The sequence below is a fragment of the Somniosus microcephalus genome, chromosome 5 (genome assembly GCF_052327205.1).
Source record: "Somniosus microcephalus isolate GS21.2 chromosome 5, FLI_Smic_1.0, whole genome shotgun sequence".
NCBI classification, from domain to species: Eukaryota; Metazoa; Chordata; class Chondrichthyes; order Squaliformes; family Somniosidae; genus Somniosus; species Somniosus microcephalus.
This window is the reverse complement of record NC_140991.1, coordinates 84,946,309-84,969,820: the sequence shown is the minus strand read 5'-3', so window position 1 is coordinate 84,969,820 and position 23,512 is coordinate 84,946,309. Positions and strand designations below refer to the sequence as shown.

Below are 23,512 nucleotides of genomic sequence, written 5' to 3'. Positions count from 1 at the left end.
AATAGATTTCTAAATGACAAGGGTACTTGGCACGTATTTTTTAAAAATGGATGATTTATTTACCTAAATCTATGTAAAAGGTAGAAACATAGAAACATAAAAAAATAGGAGCAGGAGTAGGCCACTCGGCCCTTCAAGCCTGCTCCGCCATTCAATATGATCATGGCTGATCCTCTATCTCAATACCATATTCCCACTCTCTCCCCCTACCCCTTGATGCCTTTTGTGTCTCGAAATCTATCTATCTCCTTCTTAAATATATTCAGTGACTTGGCCTCCACAGCCTTCTGTGGTAGAGAATTCCACAGGTTCACCACCCTCTGAGTGAAGACATTTCTCCTCATCTCAGTCCTAAATGTCCTATCCCGTATCCTGAGACTGTGACCCCTCGTTCTAGACCCCCCAGCCAGGGGAAACATCCTCCCTGCATCCAGTCTGTCTAGCCCTGTCAGAATTTTATACGTTTCAATGAGATCCCCTCTCATTCTTCTAAGTTCTAGTGAATACAGGCCTAGTCGACCCAATCTCTCCTCCTACGACAGTCCTGCCATCCCAGGAATCAGTCTGGTGAACCTTTGCTGCACTCCCTCTATGGCAACTACAGGAAACTCTCGATTTACCGGCACCTAAATAACCGGAAATCCCTGTTAACCGGCAAAATTCAGGAGTAGGTTCAGGTAAGTTTTACTTCATATTAGTGGCCGTTCCTGGATCTGTGGCTGTGTAACGGGGTTCCTGCACCTGTTGCTGTGCAACAGGGACGCTTAGTCTGTGGCCGGGGTTCCTGCACCTGTTGCCATGCAACAGGGACGCCTGGATCTGTGGCCGTGTACGGGGCTCTCGTACCTTTTACTATACCTCTGTAATCCGGACTTTTTGATAAACCGGCACCACGCCGGTCCCGTTGGTGCCAGATAAAAAAGATTTTCCTGTATATCCTTTCTTAGGTAAGGAGACCAAAACTGCACACAGTACTCCACGTGTGGTCTTACCAAGGCCCTGTATAACTGTAGTAAGACATCCTTGTTCCTGTACTCAAATCCTCTTGCAATGAAGGCCAACATACCATTTGCCTTCCTAACTGCTTGCTGCACCTGCATGTTTGCTTTCAGTGACTGGTGTACAAGGACATCCAGGTCCCTTTGTACATCAACATTTCCCAATCCAGCACCATTTAAATAATACTCTACCTTTCTGTAGTACAAAGAAAAAGCCTGCAAGAGACCAAAACATATTTCTATAAGGATTTTTAAATGTGACAGAAGGTATCAGACCATACAGAGACACACAGAAAGATACAGCTGTGCTATGGGATCTTACCCATACTATTAGTTTCTTATGAAGGCTCTTAGAAGTAAGTGAGTTTTTAGGTGCTTTAACATTCGAGCCCCAAATTTCCTTAGGTCACCGTAAGTCTGGTGGGATGGAAGTTGTGCCCCTGATGCCAAATACTTCCCAGAGTTGCGGTATTTAAAATTTTGTCAGCCCCCCCAATGCCATTTATGGTGAATCTGGGGCACCCATCTCCGGGTGGGGGGGGAGGGAGGATGGAGATATTCTGCATGTTTTCGCAGCATAAATGGGTACATTGTCTGGCTGAAGATTGAAAAAGTAGCTTAATATTGAAATGGACATCCATGAGGAGCTGTGGGCCATCAGCAGCAGCAGAATTATATACCACCACAATCTGTAAACTCATGGCTCAATACATCCTTTACTCCATGATCACCATCAAGCCTGGAGATCAACCCCGTTTGGATACGGAGTGTAGAAAGTGTGCCAGGAGCAAGCGCCAGGCATATCCTGGAATGATGAAGAAAACTAATGAAACTACAACACGGAGCTACCTGCAAGCTAACACAAAAAGCAGTAGATTATACATAGAGCTAAACAGACGGATTAGGGGTAAGCTCTGTAGCCTTAACACATTCAGTTGACAATCAGGCATCTAACAGGAGGGGGAGACTACATGATCATCCCCATCCTCCACCATGGTGGAGCCCAGCACATGAATGACAGAAATGAAGGGGGCAAAATTTGGCTCCTTTGCGCCTGCCGTTAGCACCTCCGGGGGGCGCTAATAGGACACAAAGGGCTTATAGCCCGGGAGACAAAAAGGCTCCTCCCGAGAAATTCAGTGGGGTGTTGCTGAGGCGCTACCCAATAGTGCGGCGTGACCCCTTAGCACCCCACCGTGGCTCCTTACCGCCCTGCGGCAGAAATTCGGTTGCGCCCCGCGAGGCTGCTGCGTGCGGTGTCAGCATCAGCCTCGTGGGTCGCGAACTGGGCCGACTTCTGCTCACAGGACGGTAGTTAAAGGGGAGGTGCGGCTGCGACCCGCGCCGTCATTTTCTTTTCTTGGCTGACCTCCATGTCGGACCTCCGTGGTGGGTCGTGGCGTGGTTCTGGCCGCCATCGCGCAGCCCAGCACCAAGATGTGGTGCTAGGCTGTGGCCGCGGCACCACATCGCCCTGGTGGCCTACTGTGGGCCATCAGAGGCCCTACAGAGTGTGCAACAGCCCTCCCCTTTAACTTAAGGGGAGCGGCTTTGAAACACGGCAGCGCTCCACCGAGCCTCTGCGGAGCACTGCCGATCGTGCCCCCACATTGCCTCGGTTATCACCCCACCAGGAAGTGGAGCGCCTGACATTGCGCTCCACTTCCTTGTGCGGGGCGGTAAGCTGAATTTAGCGGACGGGGCGGTACTTCCACGCCGGGCGCTAAATGTCCGGCCTTAACTCAGTAACCGCCCCCAAATGGGGCGTAACCGAATTTCGTGCCCGAAGTGTCTGCAAGCAGAGTTAACCAAATGCACCAAGTAGACAATACTACTCAATCTCCTCCCGAGGTCCCCCTTATTGTAGATGCCAACATCTAGCCAATTCGATTCACTCCTTGTTACAATAAAAAGCAAATGTTTATGGGCTCTAACAACATCCTGACTTAGCGCTGAAGACCCGTGCACCAGAACTAACTGGTCCTCTAGCAAGTGAAACTATCACACTGATAACTAGCAGATATTGTGGGAAATTGCCCAGGTATGCCCTACTCACAAAAAGCAGGACAAATCCAACTTGACCAATTAGTGCCCATCAACTTCCTCCCAATCATCAGCAAAGTAATGGAAGAATGAATTGATCGTACCATCAAATGACACCTACTCATTGATAACCTTCTCACTGATGCTGAGTTTGGGTTCCACCAGAACCACTGGGCTCCTGACTTTATCACAGCTTTGATCCAGACAGGAAGAGCTGAATGCAAAAGGAGAGGTGAGAGTAGCTGTGCTTAAAATTAAGACAGCATTCAATTGGGTGCGGTACCAAGAAGCCCGAGAAAAACTGAGGTCAGTGAGGGTCAATGGTAAACCCTTCCAGTGGGTAGAGTCGTGCATAATGCACAGAAAGATGACTGGGATGGTCAAAGGCCAATCATCGCAGCCCCAGGACAATGGCTCAGTTCAATCATCTTCAGCTGACTGATCAATGACCTTCCCTTTGTCATAAGGTCTGAAGTGGGGGCTATTTGCTGATGATTCTATAGTGTTCAGTGCCATTAACAATACCACCAATAACGAAGTAGCCCTTGTCAACGTACAAGCGGGATCGGAACAACATCCAGGCTTGTGCTGGTAAGTGGCAGGTGGCATTCACACTACATAAATTCCAGGTAATAACCATCTCCAACAAGAAAAGATTGAACCACCTTCCCTTGGCCTTCAACAGAACCACTATTGCCAAATCTCTCACCATCAACATTCTGGGAGTTACCCTCAATCAGAAGCTTAAATGGACCAGCCATATCAACACTATGACTACAACAGCAGAGCAAAAGCTGGGTACTCTGTGACAAATGCCTCACTTCCTAACCCCTGAATGCCTCTCCACCATCTGCAAGGTTCAAGTCAGGAGTGTAGTGGAATACTCACCACTCACCTGGATGAGTGCAGCTACAACAACACTCAAAAAGGTTCAAATCCATCCAGGACCATGCAATCCACTCAATCAGCCTGACTGCAACTTCACTCAATATCCATCACCAGCATATTGTGGCTGCAGTATGCACTATCTACAGGATGCATCAAGGCAACTCATCAAGCTTTTCCAACAACACCCCCCCCCCCTGCGCTTTGCGATTTCAAGCACCAAAAAGGGCAAGAGCAGCGACATCATGGGAATGTTATAGCCTGCGAGTAAAATCTTACCATCCCCTATCCAACACCATCTTGGCAGCAGCGCCACCACAAGGACTGCAGTGGTTCAAGGAGAAGGCCTACCACCACCTTCTCAGGGCAGCTAAAGATGGGCAATAAACGTGGCCTTGCCAGTGTCAGCCACGTCTCAACTAAAAAAATCAGCAATTACTCAGCAATTATTTGCAGCTGGGAAACCAGCCTTTTAAATTTTAAATACCCCAGGGCCTGTTGCAAAACTGGAGATGCATAGGTGTTCTTTATGCCCACTGTTGCTAGGACACAAATACCAGGATATAGGTTGTATGATGTATTTCGTTCATTTACTTGTAATAATATGAACACCCATATGCAGGCGTATTATGCAATTTTTTCCAAATCCAGAGGAACTTTTGACAGGCTGATGCAAAGTCAAGCTTACAAACTAACCAGGCTCCTGTCCAATCATTTCTAAAATGTTAAAAATAACTGATCAGTGAGCAAAGCATTGTATATTTACCGTATAATTCAGGTCTATTAACGCACATTGCTCTGTATAGGCACCAGTCTGAGACTGGTATCTCTAATATAACAGTACCGTTTAATGATAGCATGCTTGTAGGGGACTTGGTGGTGCAATGAGTTAGACATTAGCCTTTTATATCTGGGATCTGTGTTCAAATTTATCCCAGAATGCATGCAGGAAAGTCTCTTCTGTTTGCAGATTGGAAAGGTCCGATGTGAAATGAGTTTGGACAGTCTCGGTCCAACTCCTGTGGCATGGAACCACAGCAAGAAACTGGTACTAAGTTGCCACTTTTACTCAGATAGATGATGCAGGTGAGTGGGGAAAAAAATCAGTAAGGCTGTTCTTCTGAAGTTGGAGCAGAATAGAAGCTTTACTCTGAATTTAGCTATTCTATATCTCACCTGAAAGTACTTGATCCCAACACTGGGTGCCTGAAACAGAAAGTATTACATAAGGACATAAGAAATAGGAGCAGGAGTAGGCCATACAGCCCCTCGAGCCTTCTCCGCCATTCAATAAGATCATGGCTGAATTTCTACATCAACTCCACTTTCCCACCTGATCCCCATATCCTTTGATTCCCTTCGTGCCCAAACATTGAATTCTCTAAAATGAACATTCACTCAAAAATATCTTTCTGTATCTGGAAGCAGTACTTAAAGCCACGGGGTCGATTTTGGTCTCCACCTCACAGGAGATCGGTGAGGTGGGATCAAAGGCTGCCCAAAGAAACTAGTAGGGGACCCATTTATAAGATCCCAGAGGGACCCTGGTTCCAAATGATTCGAGGTTGACGAGTATTGGGGACAGTAATTTAACTTTATTCAGCACAAACAAGACTTAATACATTACAGTATTCAAGCAGCAGTTTACAGAGTATAATTGAGACTTATATTACCCCGTTATCCTCTGGGTAAAAGCTGCAAACGTGAGTAAGCTGCTCTCTGTGTCTCTTGTCTCTTGTCTCTTCATCTCCAGTGTGTCTCCTTGGTTTTTCCTGAAATCTTCTACTGTGTCTCTGAAATCTTCTACTCCTGAAATCTTCTATTCCGGTAATCTTCTACACTTTGTGGCTGTTAAGACCCCCTTCTTATACCCTCACTCTCATTCAAAACCTATGGAATCTGTATCGATTTCTATGTGGGTTCAATGACGACACATTCATGAAAGAGAATGTCTATTAATCTAAAGCTTGTTCAACTCTGTTAACAGCATTACAGGAGACACCATCTTAGAGATCCATCTAAAACGAAACTAAAACTAAACTGCCTCTCTCTCCCATGCCCTCTGCTGGTCAGGCATAAATAATCAAACAGGCAAATATGCTGGTAAGGCATCATAATCAAACAGGCAAATACCATCACTATTTGCTGATATCATTACAGAATCCTCCTGAACCAATCACTGGCTGACACCTGTGGTGATTATTCTTGTATTATAAATGTAAGAAGTCACACAACACCAGGTTATAGTCCAACAGCTTTATTTGAAATCACAAGCTTTCGGAGCGCTGCTCCTTCTTCAGGTGAAGTGGAGAAATGCATAAAGACACAGCTTATATAGTCAGAGAATCATGTCAGATGTTTACAGGTAACCTTTCCAACTGCCATTTATCACACCTCGGCAGAGAGATAATCACAGCAGTCAAAGGTGTGAATGGTGTCCAAACAGGTCAGTCAGGGAAACATTACATCAAAGAACAATGAGGTGGGGTCACAAGGGGTCAAATATTGCAGATGCTGGGGTCTGTATGAAAAACAAAAAAACAGACAAAAGACATTTTTTTTTTTTTTTTTGGCTGGAAATCACAGCAGGTCCGGCCGCATCTGTATAGAGAGAACAAGCCAATGTCGACTCGAGTCTGGATGACCCTGCATCAGGTGGGGTTACATGTAGCGTGACATGAACCCAAGATCTCGGTTGAGGCCGTCCTCATGGGTGCGGAATTTGGCTATCAGTTTCTGCTCGACGATTTTGCGTTGTCGTGTGTCTCGAAGGCCACCTTGGAGAATGCTTACCCGAAGATCGGAGGCTGAATGTCCTTGACTGCTGAAGTGTTCCCCGACTGGGAGGGAACACTCCTGCCTGGTGATTGTTGCGCGGTGTCCGTTCATCCGTTGTCGCAGTGTCTGCATGGTCTCGCCGATGTACCATGCTCCGGGGCATCCTTTCCTGCATCGTATGAGGTAGACAACGTTGGCCGAGTCACATGAGTATGTACCATGTACCTGGTGGGTGGTGTCCTCACGTGTGATGATGGTATCTGTGCTGATGATCACAATGTTTTATAAGAAGCATTGTAATTGGTTGCCTGTTTTCCTGCCTTGAGATATATGCTGTAAACTTATTGGTTAGTTGATTCCATGTGACCTGTGGTGGCCATCTTAAATTCAGTTTTCTACAGTTTGGTTGAGACTGGGTGCTCAACATGTACTGCTGGGTTTTTAAGGTTAATAAAGCCTAGCTTTTGAAAGACAAGCTACTCTTTATTTCAATTTATTAACCTTTTGCTATAATGGAACGATATCTTCGACCGGAACGATTTAATGCTGACCCTAATTCTGCAGGAGTGGATGATCAATGGAAACATTGGTATCGTACATTTAAAAACTTTTTGGGTGTGTTGGATCAGCAATCTCTGAATAAGTTGGATATACTAATCAACTACATTGCTCCGGATGTGTATAAGTATATTTTGGACTGTGAAACTTATGAATTGGCTATTGCTACGTTGGAAAAAAAATTTGTTAAACCCAAAAATGAGGTATTTGCACGTCACCTTTTACCTGCCCGTAGGCAGCAGGCGGGAGAATCCTTGGATGCTTATTTACAAGCACTCCGGCGCCTTGGTGCTAACTGTAATGATAAGGCCGTGTCTGCAGAAGAACATAAGGAAGAGTCGGTACGGGATGCATTTATTAATAGATTACTGTCTAGATCAATTCGTCAGCGGATATTAGAAAATAAGACCTTGGATCTTAAGAGTGCTTTTGAGCAAGCCTGTACATTGGATTTGGCTCAGAGAAGTTCGGATTCTTATGCTCTTTTTGATCGGCCTGCGACCGTGGTTTTGGCAGTTCCAGATGAAAGGGAGTCACGTGGATTTAATAGGAGTGGTTTACCAGATTCCGAAACAGTTTCTACTTCGGCAGCTGTTGCCTCTAGGATTCAGAAGTGTTATTTTTGCGGGAACGCCCGGCACCCCAGTCTGAAGTGCCCTGCCCGGGAGGCTGTGTGTAGTAAATGCAGCAAGAGAGGTCATTATGCACGTGTTTGCAAATCGGTTGCCTCCTCTGCGACCATTCAGCCTTTAGATAGGGCGTTTATTGCATCAGTTTCTGCCGCCTTTTCCCATGGCCTAAACAAAGCTATAGTTATGGCCCAAGTTAATGGGTTAGAAGTGAAGGCCCTTATAGATACGGGCAGTACTGAGAGCTTTATAAGTCTTCAGTTTGTGAGGGAGAAGCGTTTGAAAATTTCGCCTGCTTCCTATCAGGTGTGTATGGCTCAGACGACTCTCGCCTCACAAGTAGCTGGTTGTTGCCTTGTGAAATTAATTCTCCTAGGTAATACGTATACTGCTATACGCCTATCCGTTCTGCCTAATCTCTGTGCGGACATTTTGATTGGTCATGATGTGCTTCAATTACATGAGTCCCTCAGTCTTTCTTTCGGAGGAACTAAGCCACCTTTGTCTATTTGTGGATTAACTTCTTTATTCATTTCTCCATTATCACTTTTTTCCAATTTGATGCCGGACTGTAAGCCAATTGCTACCAAGTCAAGAAGGTATAGCAGTCAGGATAAAGAATTTATTAATTCTGAAGTTCAACGTCTTTTATCGGAAGGAATCATTGAACCTAGTTTTTCGCCCTGGCGGGCACAGGTAGTTGTCACCACTAATGAGAGACATAAGAAGCGAATGGTGATAGACTACTCTCAAACTATTAACAGGTATACTCAATTAGATGCGTACCCCCTGCCTAAGATTGATGAGCTTATCAATAAAGTATCTCAATATAAGGTTTTTAGCACTATTGACCTAAAGAGTGCTTATCATCAGATTCCTATCGCTAAGAGGGACAAACCATATACGGCCTTTGAAGCTGGCGGAAAGCTGTACCAGTTTTGCCGAGTACCATTCGGTGTTACTAACGGTGTCGCCTGTTTTCAACGGGCAATGGATGCTTTTATAAGTGATAACTCTCTCTCTGACACCTTCTCATATTTAGATGACATCACGGTGTGTGGCAAATCAAGGGTGGAGCACGATTTTAATCTAGAAAGATTCCTTCAAGTTGCGGAAAAAGTTGGCTTAACTTTCAATAAAGAGAAGTGTATCTTTTCGACCACCGAGGTAAATTTACTGGGGTATATTATCTCGGGAAACAAGATTAAACCAGATCCAGAACGGCTGCGACCACTGATTGAGTTACCTTGCCCTACTAATTCTAAGGCCTTACAACGAGTTGTTGGACTGTTTTCTTATTATTCTAATTGGATTGCAAACTTCTCGCAGAAGATCCGGCCCCTTATTCGGGTTACAACATATCCTCTATCATGGGAGGCCAGGATGTGTTTTGATAATCTTAAAAAGGATATCCTTGGAGCAGTTGTGCATTCTATTGATGAGCAGGTTCCCTTTGTGATTGAGACAGACGCTTCTGATTTTGCAATTGGGGCTACCCTGAACCAAAATGGAAGACCTGTGGCCTTTTTCTCACGTACTCTGAGCAATAGTGAGCAGAGACATTCATCAATAGAGAAAGAGGCGTACGCAATAGTAGAAGCACTGCGTAAATGGAGACATTATTTATCTAGGCGACATTTTACGTTAGTAACTGACCAAAAATCTGTGTCCTTCATGTTTGATGTCAAACATTTCGGAAAGATTAAGAATGATAAAATAATGAGGTGGAGGATCGAGTTGGCATGCTACCATTTCGATATAGTCTATCGTCCGGGGAAGGATAATGTTGCCGCTGATGCGCTGTCGAGGGCTTATTGTTCTGTGCTTCACGGAGATACGCTTATTAATCTTCATAATGCTTTGTGCCATCCTGGTGTTACGAGGATGATACACTTCGTACGCAGTAAGAATTTGCCCTTTTCAGTTGAAGACATCAAGCGGATGACTTCGTCATGCTCTGTCTGCGCCCGGTGTAAACCGAATTTCTTTAAGCCTCAACGAGCTCATCTTATAAAGGCTACTTCTCCCTTTGAACGCCTGAGCGTTGATTTTAAGGGGCCTCTTCCTTCAACGACTCAGAATCGATATATATTTACTGTTGTGGATGAGTTTTCAAGGTTCCCTTTTGCTTTTCCTTGTGCAGATGTATCAGCCGCTACTGTTATTAAATGTCTGACTCAGCTTTTTGTCATTTTTGGGATGCCTGCGTATATCCATTTGGATCAGGGAAGTTCTTTTATGTCTTCCCAGTTGAAGGAATACCTCCAGAGTCGGGGAATTTCTACTATCAGAACTACCCCGTATAATCCCCAGGGTAATGGACAGTGCGAACGATACAATGGGGTGATCTGGAAGGCAGTTATGTTGGCTTTGACATCCCGGAACCTTAAGAATACACAGTGGGAAATGGTACTGCCTGATGCCCTGCATTCCATTAGATCATTGCTTTCAACGGCTACTAATGTGACCCCCCATGAAAGGCTCTTCAACTATCCGCGGAGATCCTCTACGGGATATTCGGTACCTTCATGGCTTACTATGCAGGGACCTGTGCTGCTCCGACGCCATGTTAGACTGTCAAAGTATGATCCTTTAGTGGAGGAGGTGGAGCTATTGGAGGCAAATTCCCAATATGCTCATATTCGATTCCAAGATGGGAAAGAAAGTACGGTTTCAGTTAAAGACTTAGCTCCTTGTGGTGGCCAGCCCTCTCCTGAGGACATTAACAATAGCCATAATTCAGATAATGTTGATGTCGTCACAGATACTACGAACATTTCCAATCCTATTGCAGGCACTTACAATTCTCTTAGTCTGCCCCCGATGGATGTTCATGACCCTCCCAGTCTACCTTCTAATGGGACTTCCAATTCGGAAACCGTTGATAATCGGGATATTGATAGCCTCCCTGCAGAAGATATTTCTGTGTCTCCTGGTGTGGGAGGGCAAGGAACTCCACCAAGGCTAAGAAGGTCGACACGAACAAGATATCCGGTCGACCGATTAAAAGTGGACTTTTAAAATAATTAATAATTTAATAGTAAAATTTTAAAATTGTTGAAGGCATTATACATGTATTGCTCTCGTCATAAATAACTAATTGTAAACTGTAAAGGCTACCTAGGTTGAAGTATATTTTAAAAGGAGGGGTGAATGTGGTGATTATTCTTGTTTTATAAGAAACATTGTAATTGGTTGCCTGTTTTCCTGCCTTGAAATATATGCTGTAAACTTATTGGTTAGTTGATTCCATGTGACCTGTGGTGGCCATCTTAAATTCAGTTTTCTACAGTTTGGTTGAGACTGGGTGCTCAACATGTACTGCTGGGTTTTTAAGGTTAATAAAGCCTAGCTTTTGAAAGGCAAGCTACTCTTTATTTCAACACCCAAACCCAAAATCCAATCATAAAGATGCCATCTTCGTAGCACCCTGACTTACGCAGGTTTTTATTGTTATGGCACTCTTACATCATCTGTTTTTGACCATCAAGACTTATATCTGGGGTAGTTATGGCAATACAAAAGGAATATGTCTCCATAGGTTGAGATACAGCCCTTGCTGTTGGCCTTTGTTTTTATAATTAACTGTGGATGCCAACACAGTGACAACTGTACCTAACCTTGGTTCCCAGGCTAACTGCATTCTATTCAACCATGGCAATCTCTTTCTCAGCCCAGGTTGTCTGGTTACAGCCTACTCACGGGTTTTTAAGCATAAGGAAAAGGGTTACATGTCCTATATAATTCAGGTTACCATTGCATACTATTGATGATTACAGACTTTTATATTTAATCCTTACACACGATTATAGATATATTGAAACATATAAAATTCTGACAGGGCTAGACAGACTGGATGCAGGGAGGATGTTTCCCCTGGCTGGGGGGTTCTAGAACGAGGGGTCACAGTCTCAGGATACGGGGTAGGACATTTAGGACTGAGATGAGGAGAAATTTCTTCACTCAGAGGGTGGTGAACCTGTGGAATTCTCTACCACAGAAGGCTGTGGAGGCCAAGTTACTGAATATATTTAAGAAGGAGATAGATAGATTTCTAGACACGAAAGGCATCAAGGGGTATGGGGAGAGAGTGGGAATATGGTATTGAGATAGAGGATCAGCCATGATCATATTGAATGGCAGAGCAGGCTCGAAAGGCCGAATGGCCTACTCCTGCTGCTATTTTTCTATGTTTCTGTATTACTGATAATTATTAGATATTAATGGTTATAAGATATCAAAACAGGTATTCAAAAAAACCAACTAATAAGTAATTCCTAACAATCTTACAGTCCCTGCCTCTTATCTCAGTCTCTTGAATTCCATTAATTCTCTCAGCTTTTCTCACAGACTGACTGTCGCTTTGCTAACAAGGCTTGTTGGAGTCTGCATTTTTAATTTGGTCAAGCAGGCCCAATGCCTTTCTTCCATTTTCAAATCTAACCAGGTCTACCCAGGGCATATTACAACAGAGTTTACAAGTATGATTCTAAGTGTAGCAATAGCATAATGAAATCTTTAAGCTACAATTAGTAATAGAATCAATTGATTTAGTCCATGTTAGTTAGTAGGGGGAATCTGAAATGGAGATTTCTCAGGATTCTTCCACATTGCATTTTACCGGTTGGTCCTCATTTGCTAATCTTTAGGTAAGCTGGCAGCACAAAACGTGCTTTCCATAGGCAACTCCCCGACTTGGAGATGGGATATCGGGCGTTGCTCTAGGTTACCAAACAGAGCATCTGATGAGCCCCTGAAGGAGCTACAGCAGCCTAGCTCTTCCCATGTTGCAGCACACTTGAACTCAAACACTCAAGTAGGGAAAATAGCACTTGAGTTAGGCACTAAGGGCTCACACCAGGGTGACAAATATTGTGTAGGCCTTTCTGTAAAGCATTAAAACCATAATGCTGTATGAAATGCTATTTGTATGGAGAGTCTTTCTGTAGTGGTTGGTGATCTTCCAACATGAATAGTAATGTTGCTATTTGGGTAGATACATCACGACAGCTTCCAGGAAAGTGGACACCGACCTGTATGATGCACTGCTGCCCATCATACACTAGCTAAACATTTATAGAGTGGTACCCTTCATGATTTATGGAGGTAGCAGTGTGTGTGAAAGAGCAAACAGGATAACATGGGTGCAGTGAATGATGCCCTGGACTTGGGAGACTCCAGGAATCTGCAAACTCCAGAGCCCTATCTTGATGTCTGGGTGAAAGTAATTAATCCTTTTGCTCAAGCAAACTAGGTCTCAGTCACCAGATTAATACAAGCTTGAAGTGCAGATTGGCTTATGTTGCTGATATACCCGGTGGCAGCCTGGAAGGAGCCAGAGGCAAAGAAGTTAAAGGCTGCAATGTCCTTGACTGCAACAGGCTGTGCTGTGCGAGCTGCAGCAGTTGTTTGTAGGTCTTCTTGCAAGATGCGACACAACTTGGTCACTGCCATCCTGGAGAATTGAAGCCGTCTTAGGCATTGTTCCTCATGGAACTGCAGCTGAGTTGTTCTGTGCCTATAAATTCTGTTCAGAGGGTAATGACTTCTTTAAAGCAGACAGCCTTCTCATGCCTGAATTCAGTCAAGTAAAAATGGTGGAGGGTGGGAATGTGTTCGGATGTGGCGAGAACTTCTTGGCCATCTTGACCCCCGCCTACATTGTTCCCACCAGGTGGGAGGAGTTACAATCAGTAATTTAGGGGGAGAAATTGAGTCGCGCCCCTTTTTGGGCGCTAACTTCGCCGGGCCATGGCCGAAATTCATCGGTAGAGCCCCAAGAGGGAGGCGGGGCGCTACTGGAAGTGCCCCGCCTCCCTCTTGGGGGGTTTTGAGGAAATATCGCAGCGCTACATGCCACAGCGCAACCGGGGGCCCAGCTGGACTACCAGGGATCGGAGTGCCGGCAAAAGAGCCTCGCCACTCAAGAGAAGTGCCGGGCCCATGGAGCACTGCCGGCACTCCGCGGGGGGGGTTTCTCAGAAGGCCAGGGACGGCAACGGGGGCAGGTGCTGGCAGGCGGCCAGCAACAAAAATGGCCGCCCGGCACCTCGCCTTTAATTAGCGCCATCCCGGCCGCAGGTAGGCCCCCCTGACTCCGTCGGACATAGCGTCCGGCGGTAAGTCAGGGGGCGCTAACAAAGATCACGGCCGGGGCGCTAACGGTTACCGCTGCCGCTAACCTCCCACTGAATTTCACAGGAGGCGTTGGCGGTGCCGCACCCGGGCGCTAGTTGCTTTGCGCCTCCCGTTAGTGCCCTAAGAGGATGCTAACGGGAGGCGCAAAGCAACTAAATTTTTCCCCCTTAGTCTTTTATTTTGATCAGTTTCTCAATGCGGGACAACATGCCCGTCCTTTGTGTAACCAATGAAATCTCAACTGCTAAGGATCGCCTTAAAAAGTTTCAAATTTGATTTGAGCAGCATTTCTAATTTTAAAGCATTAGTCTAAATCTTAGTCATTTTATCTAAAAACAAACTCAATTTAAAATAAATTCAATAGCAATCAATACATGATAAACAAATGTAGGATTTTCACTTTAGCACTGCTAAATACTTGGAGCACCTATGCCTTGAATCTTTTTGTGGAAAATGGTGTCCACGACTGCAATAATTGGAGATATTTGGGTCTTTGTAATAAAATGTTAACATTGAGTTTCCTCTGTTGTCAAGTGTTCCATTGATAAAACACAGTGTTAATCGACAAGGTTAGTCATAATCCTTTGATTACTGTAGTGTTAGGCTGTCGTTTAATGGATTTTACTTGTCAGTATTAATTCCTTTTAATCTTTATCTGCGTTTGGTTAGTTGAGCTTTATTACAACCAGGGCCCACCTGTCATTATTCTGATTGAGCTAGAGGGTATATTTACGGTCTTGCAGATAAAATACAATAGTTGTTTATTTCTGTAAACCTTGGAGATGATTGTTTTGCTGATCAATTCTCCTCATTGGAAATGGTATATTACAGAGGATCTCCCATTACTTACTAGAAAAATAAAGCGCTGCCACTGCACTAATCTTCCATGACTTAATCCACCAAGCAAATACATTTGACGGTGGTTCAGGCAACTCTCTTTATTTTCTATACTGTCCTTCAGCTAACAATTGCAGAGCTCCACTTGTGAACTCCAGGCCTTGGGCTTCTCAAACAGATGATACAGGTAGGGTAAAATTATTATGAAATTATATATTTCATTGTGCTTGGAACATTGCTACAGTAGATTTATAAATATAGTCCTAATCGTTTGCAGCTGGTTTCTACAATAGAACCACAGCACTGGAAGAAATGAGGCCTTTCAGCTCTTGTCGAAACCAGTAGCTCATCATGAATCCTAACAAATTTGTAGCTTTTGTTAAAAATATTCTTTGACAATAATGCAGGTATGCACAAGTAACTGTTTTTGTGATTTATGTGGAGACTAATTTCTCAGATGTCTTTAACAACCATTACGGGTTCAATCACTAAACATGACAGAAAATGAATGAAGATTGAAGAGAAAATAAAAAAGTGGAACAAAACTATGTATAGTACTACACCTTGTAGGTTTATTTTTAAATATTTTGATATTTAGTTCACGAAAACGTGGTATACAATGTTCCAGGTGACTGCTTGGTATAGATTATGGGGGCACAATTCCCATCTTTTGCGCCTCCAGTGGGAGGCGCTAACGGGGTGCGAATGGCTTTGCACCCCCCGAGGCGATAACCGCGATCCTCCCGCAGGAGGTTAGTGGCAGCGTTACTGGGTAGCGCTCCGATCTTCTACGCCCGGAGATCATGACGTCAGCGCCATGACGGGCTGGTCGAGCGGCACTCCCTCTCCCCGGTGGCCCACATATCTAAAAATAAACCAGCAGAGCTCGCAGTGTGGGGCCCTTCCCTTTACTGCAGGGAAGAGCCCCTGCAACGTGGCAGCGCCACACTTGGCCACTTGAAGTTGCAAAGAGGCGTCAAGGGGATATAGACAGGCTAAGTGAATGGGCAAATGGAATATAATGTGGAGAAATGTGAAGTTATCTACTTTGGTAGGAAAAATAGAAAAGCAGAGTATTTTTTAAATGGTGAGAGATTGGGAAATGTTGGTGTTCAGAGGGACCTGGGTGTCCTTGCACACAAATCACTGAAAGTTAACATGCAGGTACAGCAAGGAATTAGGAAAGCAAATGGTATGTTGGCCTTTATTACAAGAGGATTTGAATATAAGAGTAAAGACGTCTTACTGCAATTATATAGGGCTCTGGTGAGACCACATCTGGTTTCCTTACCTAAGGAAGGATGTACTTGCCATTGAGGGAGTGCAACGAAGGTTCACCAGACTGATTTCAGGGATGGGGAGATTGACGGATGAGGAGAGACTGAGTAGACTAGGCCTATATTCTCTTGAGTTCAGAAGAATGAGAGGTGATCTCATTGAAACATACAACATTCTTACAGGGCTTGACAGGGTAGATGCAGGGAGGATGTTTCCCCTGGCTGGGGAGTCTAGAACCAGGGGTCACAGTCTCAGAATAAGGGGTCGGCCATTTAGGACTGAGATGAGGAGAAATTTCTTCACGCAGAGGGTGGCGAATATTTGGAATTCTCTACCACAGAGGGCTGTGGAGGCTCAGTCATTGAGTATATTCAAGACAGAGATCGATAGATTTTTGAATATTAAGGGAATCAAGGGATATGGGGATAGTGCAGGAAAGTGGAGATGAGGTAGAAGATCAGCCATGATCTTGTTGAGTGGCGGAGTAGGCTCGAAGGGTCAAATGGCCGACTCCTGCTCCTATTTTTTATGTTCTTATGTGGCGCTGCTGAGCACTTCGCCCCAGATCGGGACATTCCCTGCCTCTTGCGCACCAAGAGGCAAGTGGAGTGCTTGATTTAGCGCTCCACTTCCCTCTTGGAAGAAGAAATAGGAATTTAACTAATGTTTGAAATGGTTAGCGCCCGGTGCTAACTTTCCAAACATTTTTTACTTCGCACCCCAAATGGCCCTCTAGGGGAATTTCACCCCCTGTGAGTTTGCCGTGGGCCTGAAGCCTTGTCTCTGCATTTGAAGAAGAAATATTTTGTGATGTATCCTTTAGATGCCAAATAATTACATTAAAATTAACGATAAGCTGCTGAATATACACTTCATAAATATTGCTCTTTGAAAATAATGATGCCCTGCTGTGCAATTTTGTAATACAGTATATGGAGCCAAATTTGACACAGATTAGCAACTGACTGCAGAATTAAGTCAGATAGAGGAGCTGCATGTTGGTAAGGGAGGGAGATAATCTATCAAATGTTTATAAGGGCATTTCTATGAGAAATGGCTGCTGTTGCGTGGCTGCAATGAATATAGTTAGATGGCTGTTTGATAAATAAACAGCAAATTTTTTGTGATTTGAATCTGTATCCAGAACTAGGTTTAATAAATTGCAAAATAATACATGATTTCAAATTTTCATAAATTACAAACTTATAAGCTATGATGTGGTGGCTAGTGTAAATCTATTAATTAAAAAAAATACTAGCAGATCTTCTGTATCATTGCTCATGGAGTGTCAGACAAAATGCTGTCTTTCGGATGAGACGTTAAACTGAGGCCCCGTCTGCTCTCTCAGGTGGCCGTAAAAGATCCCTATTTCGAAGAAGAGCAGGGGAGTTATCATCGGTGTCCTGGCCAATATTTATCCGTCAACCAACATCACTAAAACAGATTACCTGGTCATTATCACGTTGTCGTTTGTGGGACCTTGCACATTGGCTACCATATTTGTTTTTATTCACTCATGGGATGTGGGCGTCGCTGACAAGTCAAGCATTTATTGCCCCTCCCTAATTGCCCTTGAGAAAGTAGTGGTGAGCCGCCTTCTTGAACCGCTGCAGTCCGTGTGGTAAAGGTAATCCAAAAGTGCTGTTAGGGAGGGAGTTCCAGGATTTTGTTTCAGCAACGATGAAGAAACGGCGATACATTTCCAAGTCAGGATGGTGTGTGACTTGATGGGGAACTTGCAGGTGATGGTGTTCCCATGCGCCTGCTGCCCTTGTCCTTCTAAGTGGTTGAGGTTGCAGGTTTGGGAGGTGCTGTCGAAGAAGCCTTGGCAAGTTGCTGCAGTGCATCTTGTCGATGGTACACACTGCAGCCACAGTACACCGGTGGTGGACGGAACAAAGATTTAAAGTGATGGATGGGGTGCCAATCAAGCGGCCTGCTTTGTCCTGGATGGTGTTGAGCTTCTTGAGTGTTGTTGGAGCTACACTCATTCAGGCAAGTGGAGAGTATTCCATCACACTCTTTACTTGTGCCTTGTAGATGGTGGAAAGGCTTTGGGGAGTCAGGCAGTGAGTCACTCGCCGCAGAATACACAGCCTCTGACCTGCTCTTGTCGCCAAAGTATTTATGTGGCTGGTCCAATTAAGTTTCTGGTCAATGGTGACCCCCCCAGGATGTTGATGGTGGGGGATTCGATGATGGTAATGCCATTGATTGTCAAGGGGAGGTGGTTGGACTCTCTCTTGTTGGTGATAGTCATTGCCTGGCACTTGTGTGGCGTGAATGTTACTTGCCACTTATCAGCCCAAGCCTGAATGTTGTCCAAGTCTTGCTGCATGTGGGGTCGGACTGCTTCATTATCTGAGGAGTTGCGAATGGAAATGAACACTGTACACTCATCAGCGAACATCTCTACTTCTGACCATATTTTGGAGGGAAGGTCATTGGTGAAGCAGCTTAAGATGATTGGGCCTAGTACACTGTCCTGAGGAACTCCTACAGCAATGTCTTGGGGCTGAGATGATTGGCCAACCACAACCATCTTCCTTTCTGCTAGTTATGACTCCAGCCAGTGGAGAGTTCTTCCCCTGATTCCCATTAACTTCAATTTTACTAGGGCTGCTTGATGCCACATTCGGTCAAATGCTGCCTTGGTGTCTAGAACAGTCGCTTTGTTTATCGATGGGTCCTAAGCACGCTCAGAAAAGCGTGCATGAGGTAGCCCTGCAGAGACGATGTCAGCGCTTCTTAAAGGGACACCCACATCTTTCAGGTAAGTTTGCATTTAAGCTTTTGGACTTTTTATAAATATTTTATTGAAGTAGTGGCTTAGTGAAATAGATGTTAAAAGTTTTTAATTTGTGCAGGGAGTGCTGCTGGATGCTTGCAAGGCTTCAGATGGTAAAGGAAGGCCTCTGAGAAGACAGAAAATGCTGGAAATACTCAGCAGGTCAGGCTGCATCCGTGGAGAGAGATATAGAGTTCACGTCTCAGGTCGAGATGCTGCTGAGTATTTCCAACATTTTCTGCTTTTATTTCAGATTTCTAGCATCTACTCACCGGGGAAAGAGGAAGATGCAGAAGAGGAGGAAGCAGAAGGAAGAATGCAACCCAGACAGCTCCTTTCTGGCCGAGATATCCGGGAGATAATCATCCACCTGCGGTACCAGTGACCACAACCCCAATTCCCCTTTCAACATTTGTCCTACACCTTACCTTCCTTCTGTTACTGACCATCACAGCGTCCTCATGGCCATAATGCTGAAATTAAAACCACCACAAAGCAAACTTTTTAATCCAACTTTATACATCTATCCATCCAATATGACATCAAGAAATCAACTCATCACCCTTGTGCATTCCCTTAGTGACTGTCTTTTCTGTGCCTTTGTCTATCCTACTGATGTCACACGGTGCTACCCCAGTGACTGCAGCATGGCTGGTAGAAGGCTGCTGACTTTCAGTGGGGGACACTGCAGATGGCCTTGCAGGATGACCTCGAGGAGCTGGTGGCTGGGAGTGTCAAATCAAGTGGCGGTGTTTCTTCTTCTTCTTCACTCTCCTCTCCCTCTTCTTGGTCAACCACTGGCTGGACAGGCTGCATTTCTTGGGTGTATGAAATGAGGAAGGCACAAGGGTAGAGTTGCGGTGAGGAGGGGGCGGGAAAGCAAGTGGAGAAGGAGGATAATGTATGAGGAAAGCAGCCTCTTGTATCCTTTCAGCCCTGCCGCTGCCCAAGGGCTCAGCCATGCCCCTGCCAAGAATGGCCAACACCGTCTCCTCCAAGCGGGTGAAGTGAGGCTTGGAATGGGAGATGTGCCTTGTGTTTGGTACAGATTGTTGGTAGGTGAGTGATTGGTGGGGTGGGGGGGGAGCAGTCGTGCAATGAGCAGTGTGTGAGGCGAGTGATGCAGTTGGTAGGCGAAGGCTTTTGAAGATGCATTCACTGGCCTTAACCACTGGTCTGCGGTCATGAAGCTTCTTTGGACACTGGAGCCAGGTGGTGGGGGCGACACTGCTGGCAGTGATGGCCTCGGTGATCTGGTCCCACATCGTTCATTCTGGAGGTCCTCCTGGCTCCTGTGGGTAGAGGACCGCTCTTGCAGTGTTGACACCCTACACAAAACTAGAGTACTGCGTGCAAGACCCTGAGTGCCCCTTCCCTGGCTTGCTGAGCCATTTGTGTTAGTGCTGAAGCAGTTTCCCATTTTTTTACATCTGGAAGGCAGTTCAGCTTTAAGAGCTAAAGACTGCCATTTCAGAATTATTTTTAATTTTAATTTTTTTCAGAAGGCAGTTGAGCTCTGAGAGCTAAAAACTGCCTATTTTAAAATTATTTTTATTTTTTCACTTTAGAAGGCAGTTCCCCTTTAAGGGACCAACACTGCTTTCTAAAATGACAGGCTAACTTTAAGACAAGGCTGTTCTTGCTCCAGGGACGCCACGGCCATGCTATATTGGACCTCCTGCTGAGAGTAGCACCGGAAAAACAGTCTTGCACTCCAGGTTTTATGCTGCGCTAATTGAAATGAGCAGGCAGCACCAAAATACTGGTGCTGCCTGCACTATTATTTCGGGTGGCTGTTAACTTCGGTCCACGGTGGCACCAGCAGGTTTCCGGCCAACTCCAATTTCTAGACCTTCATATCTACTAAATTACTTTGGAAGTGTTTTCACTGCTGCTATGTGGACAAACCACGTAACACACAATGGGGTAGATTTCCCCCTCGAGCGGTGTTTGGGCGGCTGGTCAACGGGTGAAGCGCACCCTCCAGCCTCCCAGTAGTTCCAACGGGAGGCCCGGTCCACCTTAAGAGCTGGACCTTGTTAGAATAGGGCCTGCAGGCTGTGGATATAAAACAAGTACTCCAGGGCATCCTGCCAGCTCTCGGTTGCCTTAATATCAGGCGGAATGACTGGTCTCTGCGCCAACAGAAGTTAGGTTCATGGCGGGGAGGGCTCCCACAGCAGCAGCCCAGGTTGCTTTGTGGAGCCCAAAGGAACACTCTTGGCTCCACAAAAATAAATTAAAACTTATCTGCTGGTCTCCTCTCTAACTGTACCGCCAACTGTTGTCGGGCAGGGCATAAGCAACACACGTCTACTCAGTACTGTCCTAAGATGGCGATCGGGGTCCTACGAACGTCATAGGACCCCCATTCACACATTAAAAGGGCTTACCACGACTCAGACGGTAAGTGATTCTCCACCATATTCGGGGTGTTACCACCCCATTTCTGCCAGGCAGCTGGCCTCAAAAATCACCCCCAAAGGGGATAACTTTCAACTTCAGCGGAGGTGGAAATCTGGCGGTTTCATTGTGGAAAGGAAAATCCGGCGGGGTGTATAAAGTGGCCAGTCCACAACAGCCAGTTTCCCAACCCTTGCTGAAGTTGAAAATGACCCCCAGTGTATCATGTAATTACCAGGGCACCAGTGTTTGTCGGCTCCTCCTCAGGACAAACCAGGGGTGACTGTCACTTGCAAGTTCCCCTTTTAACTGATATAGATAAACATAATTTGTACATTGTTATACATGGCTTACACATGAAATATGGTAAAGTACAGTAAGGGTCTATTTATCTGAATGTCTTGCTTAGATGAGACTAACTATTGAGCCATGTCTAATTGACTATTTTTTGTGTGGGATTTCAGTTGTGAATATGTACATATTAATCAGTCTCCCTGATGTAACTGTATAGAGTAGATATTCCAATTGCCAAACTTCATATATGAATGCTTAATATACTCATGCTACATTTCTAAGAGACTATTTTTATGCAGGCATAAGACTGGATATTTTAAACAGGAGATCTGCTACTTCAGGGACTTGAGCACATAAAGCTAGGCTGACACTACAGTGCTGAGGGAGTGCTGCACTGTCGGAGGTGCAGTCTTTCGGATGAGACGTTAAACATTAAATCTGCTCTCTCAGGTGGACGTAAAAGATCCCATGGCACTATTTCGAAGAAGAGCAGGGGAGTTAGCCCCGATGTCCTGGCCAATATTTATCCCTCAACCAACATAACAAAAACAGATTATCTGGTCATTATCACATTGCTGTTTGTGGGAGCTTGCTGTGCACAAATTGGCTGCCACATTTCCCACATTACAACAGTGACTAAACTCCAAAAGTACATCATTGGCTGTAAATCGCTTTGAGACGTCCGGTGGTTGTAAAAGGCACAATATAAATGCAAGTCTTTCTTTCTACGAGAAAAAATTCTGTTGATGGTTAAATCTGAGGATGGAAATTAATGTAACATTTAGGGATATAGAATGTTTTAAAATGACAGATTGGACAGAAAAGGAGATGGTGTAGCCTTATATGTCAGGGACACCTGGTAGATAAAAGAAGTTGATCCCGAGGAGGTAGAAAGCTTTAAAATGAACTGCTCTGGTTAGACATCTCTAATGCTATAAAATCCACGCTTACCCTAGGGATTTGCTATAGACCACCGGGTCAGCATAAGAAGGAAAATTTGCACAATGAAGAGTTAGGAAGGATATGTGAGGAGAGGAAAGTTATTTTAATGACAGACTTCAATCAACCTAATTTAAGCTGGGAAAACCCAAGTGGTTTAAGAACATAAGAACATAAGAATTAGGAGCAGGAGTAGGCCATACAACCCCTCGAGCCTGCTCCGCCATTCAATAAGATCATGGCTGATCTTCAACCTCAACTCCACTTTCCCGCTCAATCTCCATACCCCTTGATTCCCCTAGAATCCAAAAATCTATCGATCTCGGCCTTGAATATACTCAATGACTGAGCATCCACAGCACTTTGGGGCAGAAAATTCCAAAGATTCACAACGCTCTGAGTGAAGAAATTCCTCCTCATCTCAGTCTTAAAAGGCCAGCCCCTTATCCTGAGACTATGACCCCTAGTTCTAGACTCTCCAACCAAGGAAAACAATCTCTCAGCATCTACCCTGTCAATCCCCCTCAGAATCTTATATGTTTCAATGAGATCACCTCTCATTCTTCTAAACTCAGAGAGTATAGGCCCATTCTACACAATCTCTCCTCAGAGGACAACCCTCTCATCCAGGAATCATTTTAGTGAACCTTCGGTGCACCACCTCTAAGGCAAGTATATCCTTCCTTAAATAAGGAGACCATAACTGTGCGCAGTACTCCAGGTGTGGTCTCACCAGAGCCCTGTACAATTGTAGCAAGACTTCCTGACTCTTGTACTCCAACCCTCTAGCAATAAAGGCCAACGTGCCATTTGCCTTCCTAATTGCTTGCTGTACCTATAGAATCATAGAATGGTTACAGCACGGAAGAAGGCCATTCGGCCCGTCAAGCCCGTGCCGGCTCTCTGCAAGAGCACCTCAGCTTGTCCCTCTGCCCCGCCCTTTA

At 45.0% G+C, this 23,512-nt stretch overlaps 1 protein-coding gene across 8 annotated transcripts in view; it reads left to right on the top strand.

Moving 5' to 3' along the window:
- The window catches only part of znf804b (zinc finger protein 804B), a 1,078,762-nt gene that overhangs the window by 850,979 nt on the left and 204,271 nt on the right, over positions 1-23,512 (top strand). Inside the window, exon 1 of one of the 8 annotated variants that reach the window (XM_085987926.1) lies at positions 14,204-15,053. The exons of the other annotated variants lie outside the window; for them this stretch is intronic. Coding sequence (XP_085844052.1) covers positions 15,045-15,053 — 9 coding nt within the window. The 5' untranslated portion in view covers positions 14,204-15,044. Of the gene's footprint in view, positions 1-14,203; positions 15,054-23,512 lie in introns of those variants that run through there. 8 annotated transcript variants of the gene reach the window in all.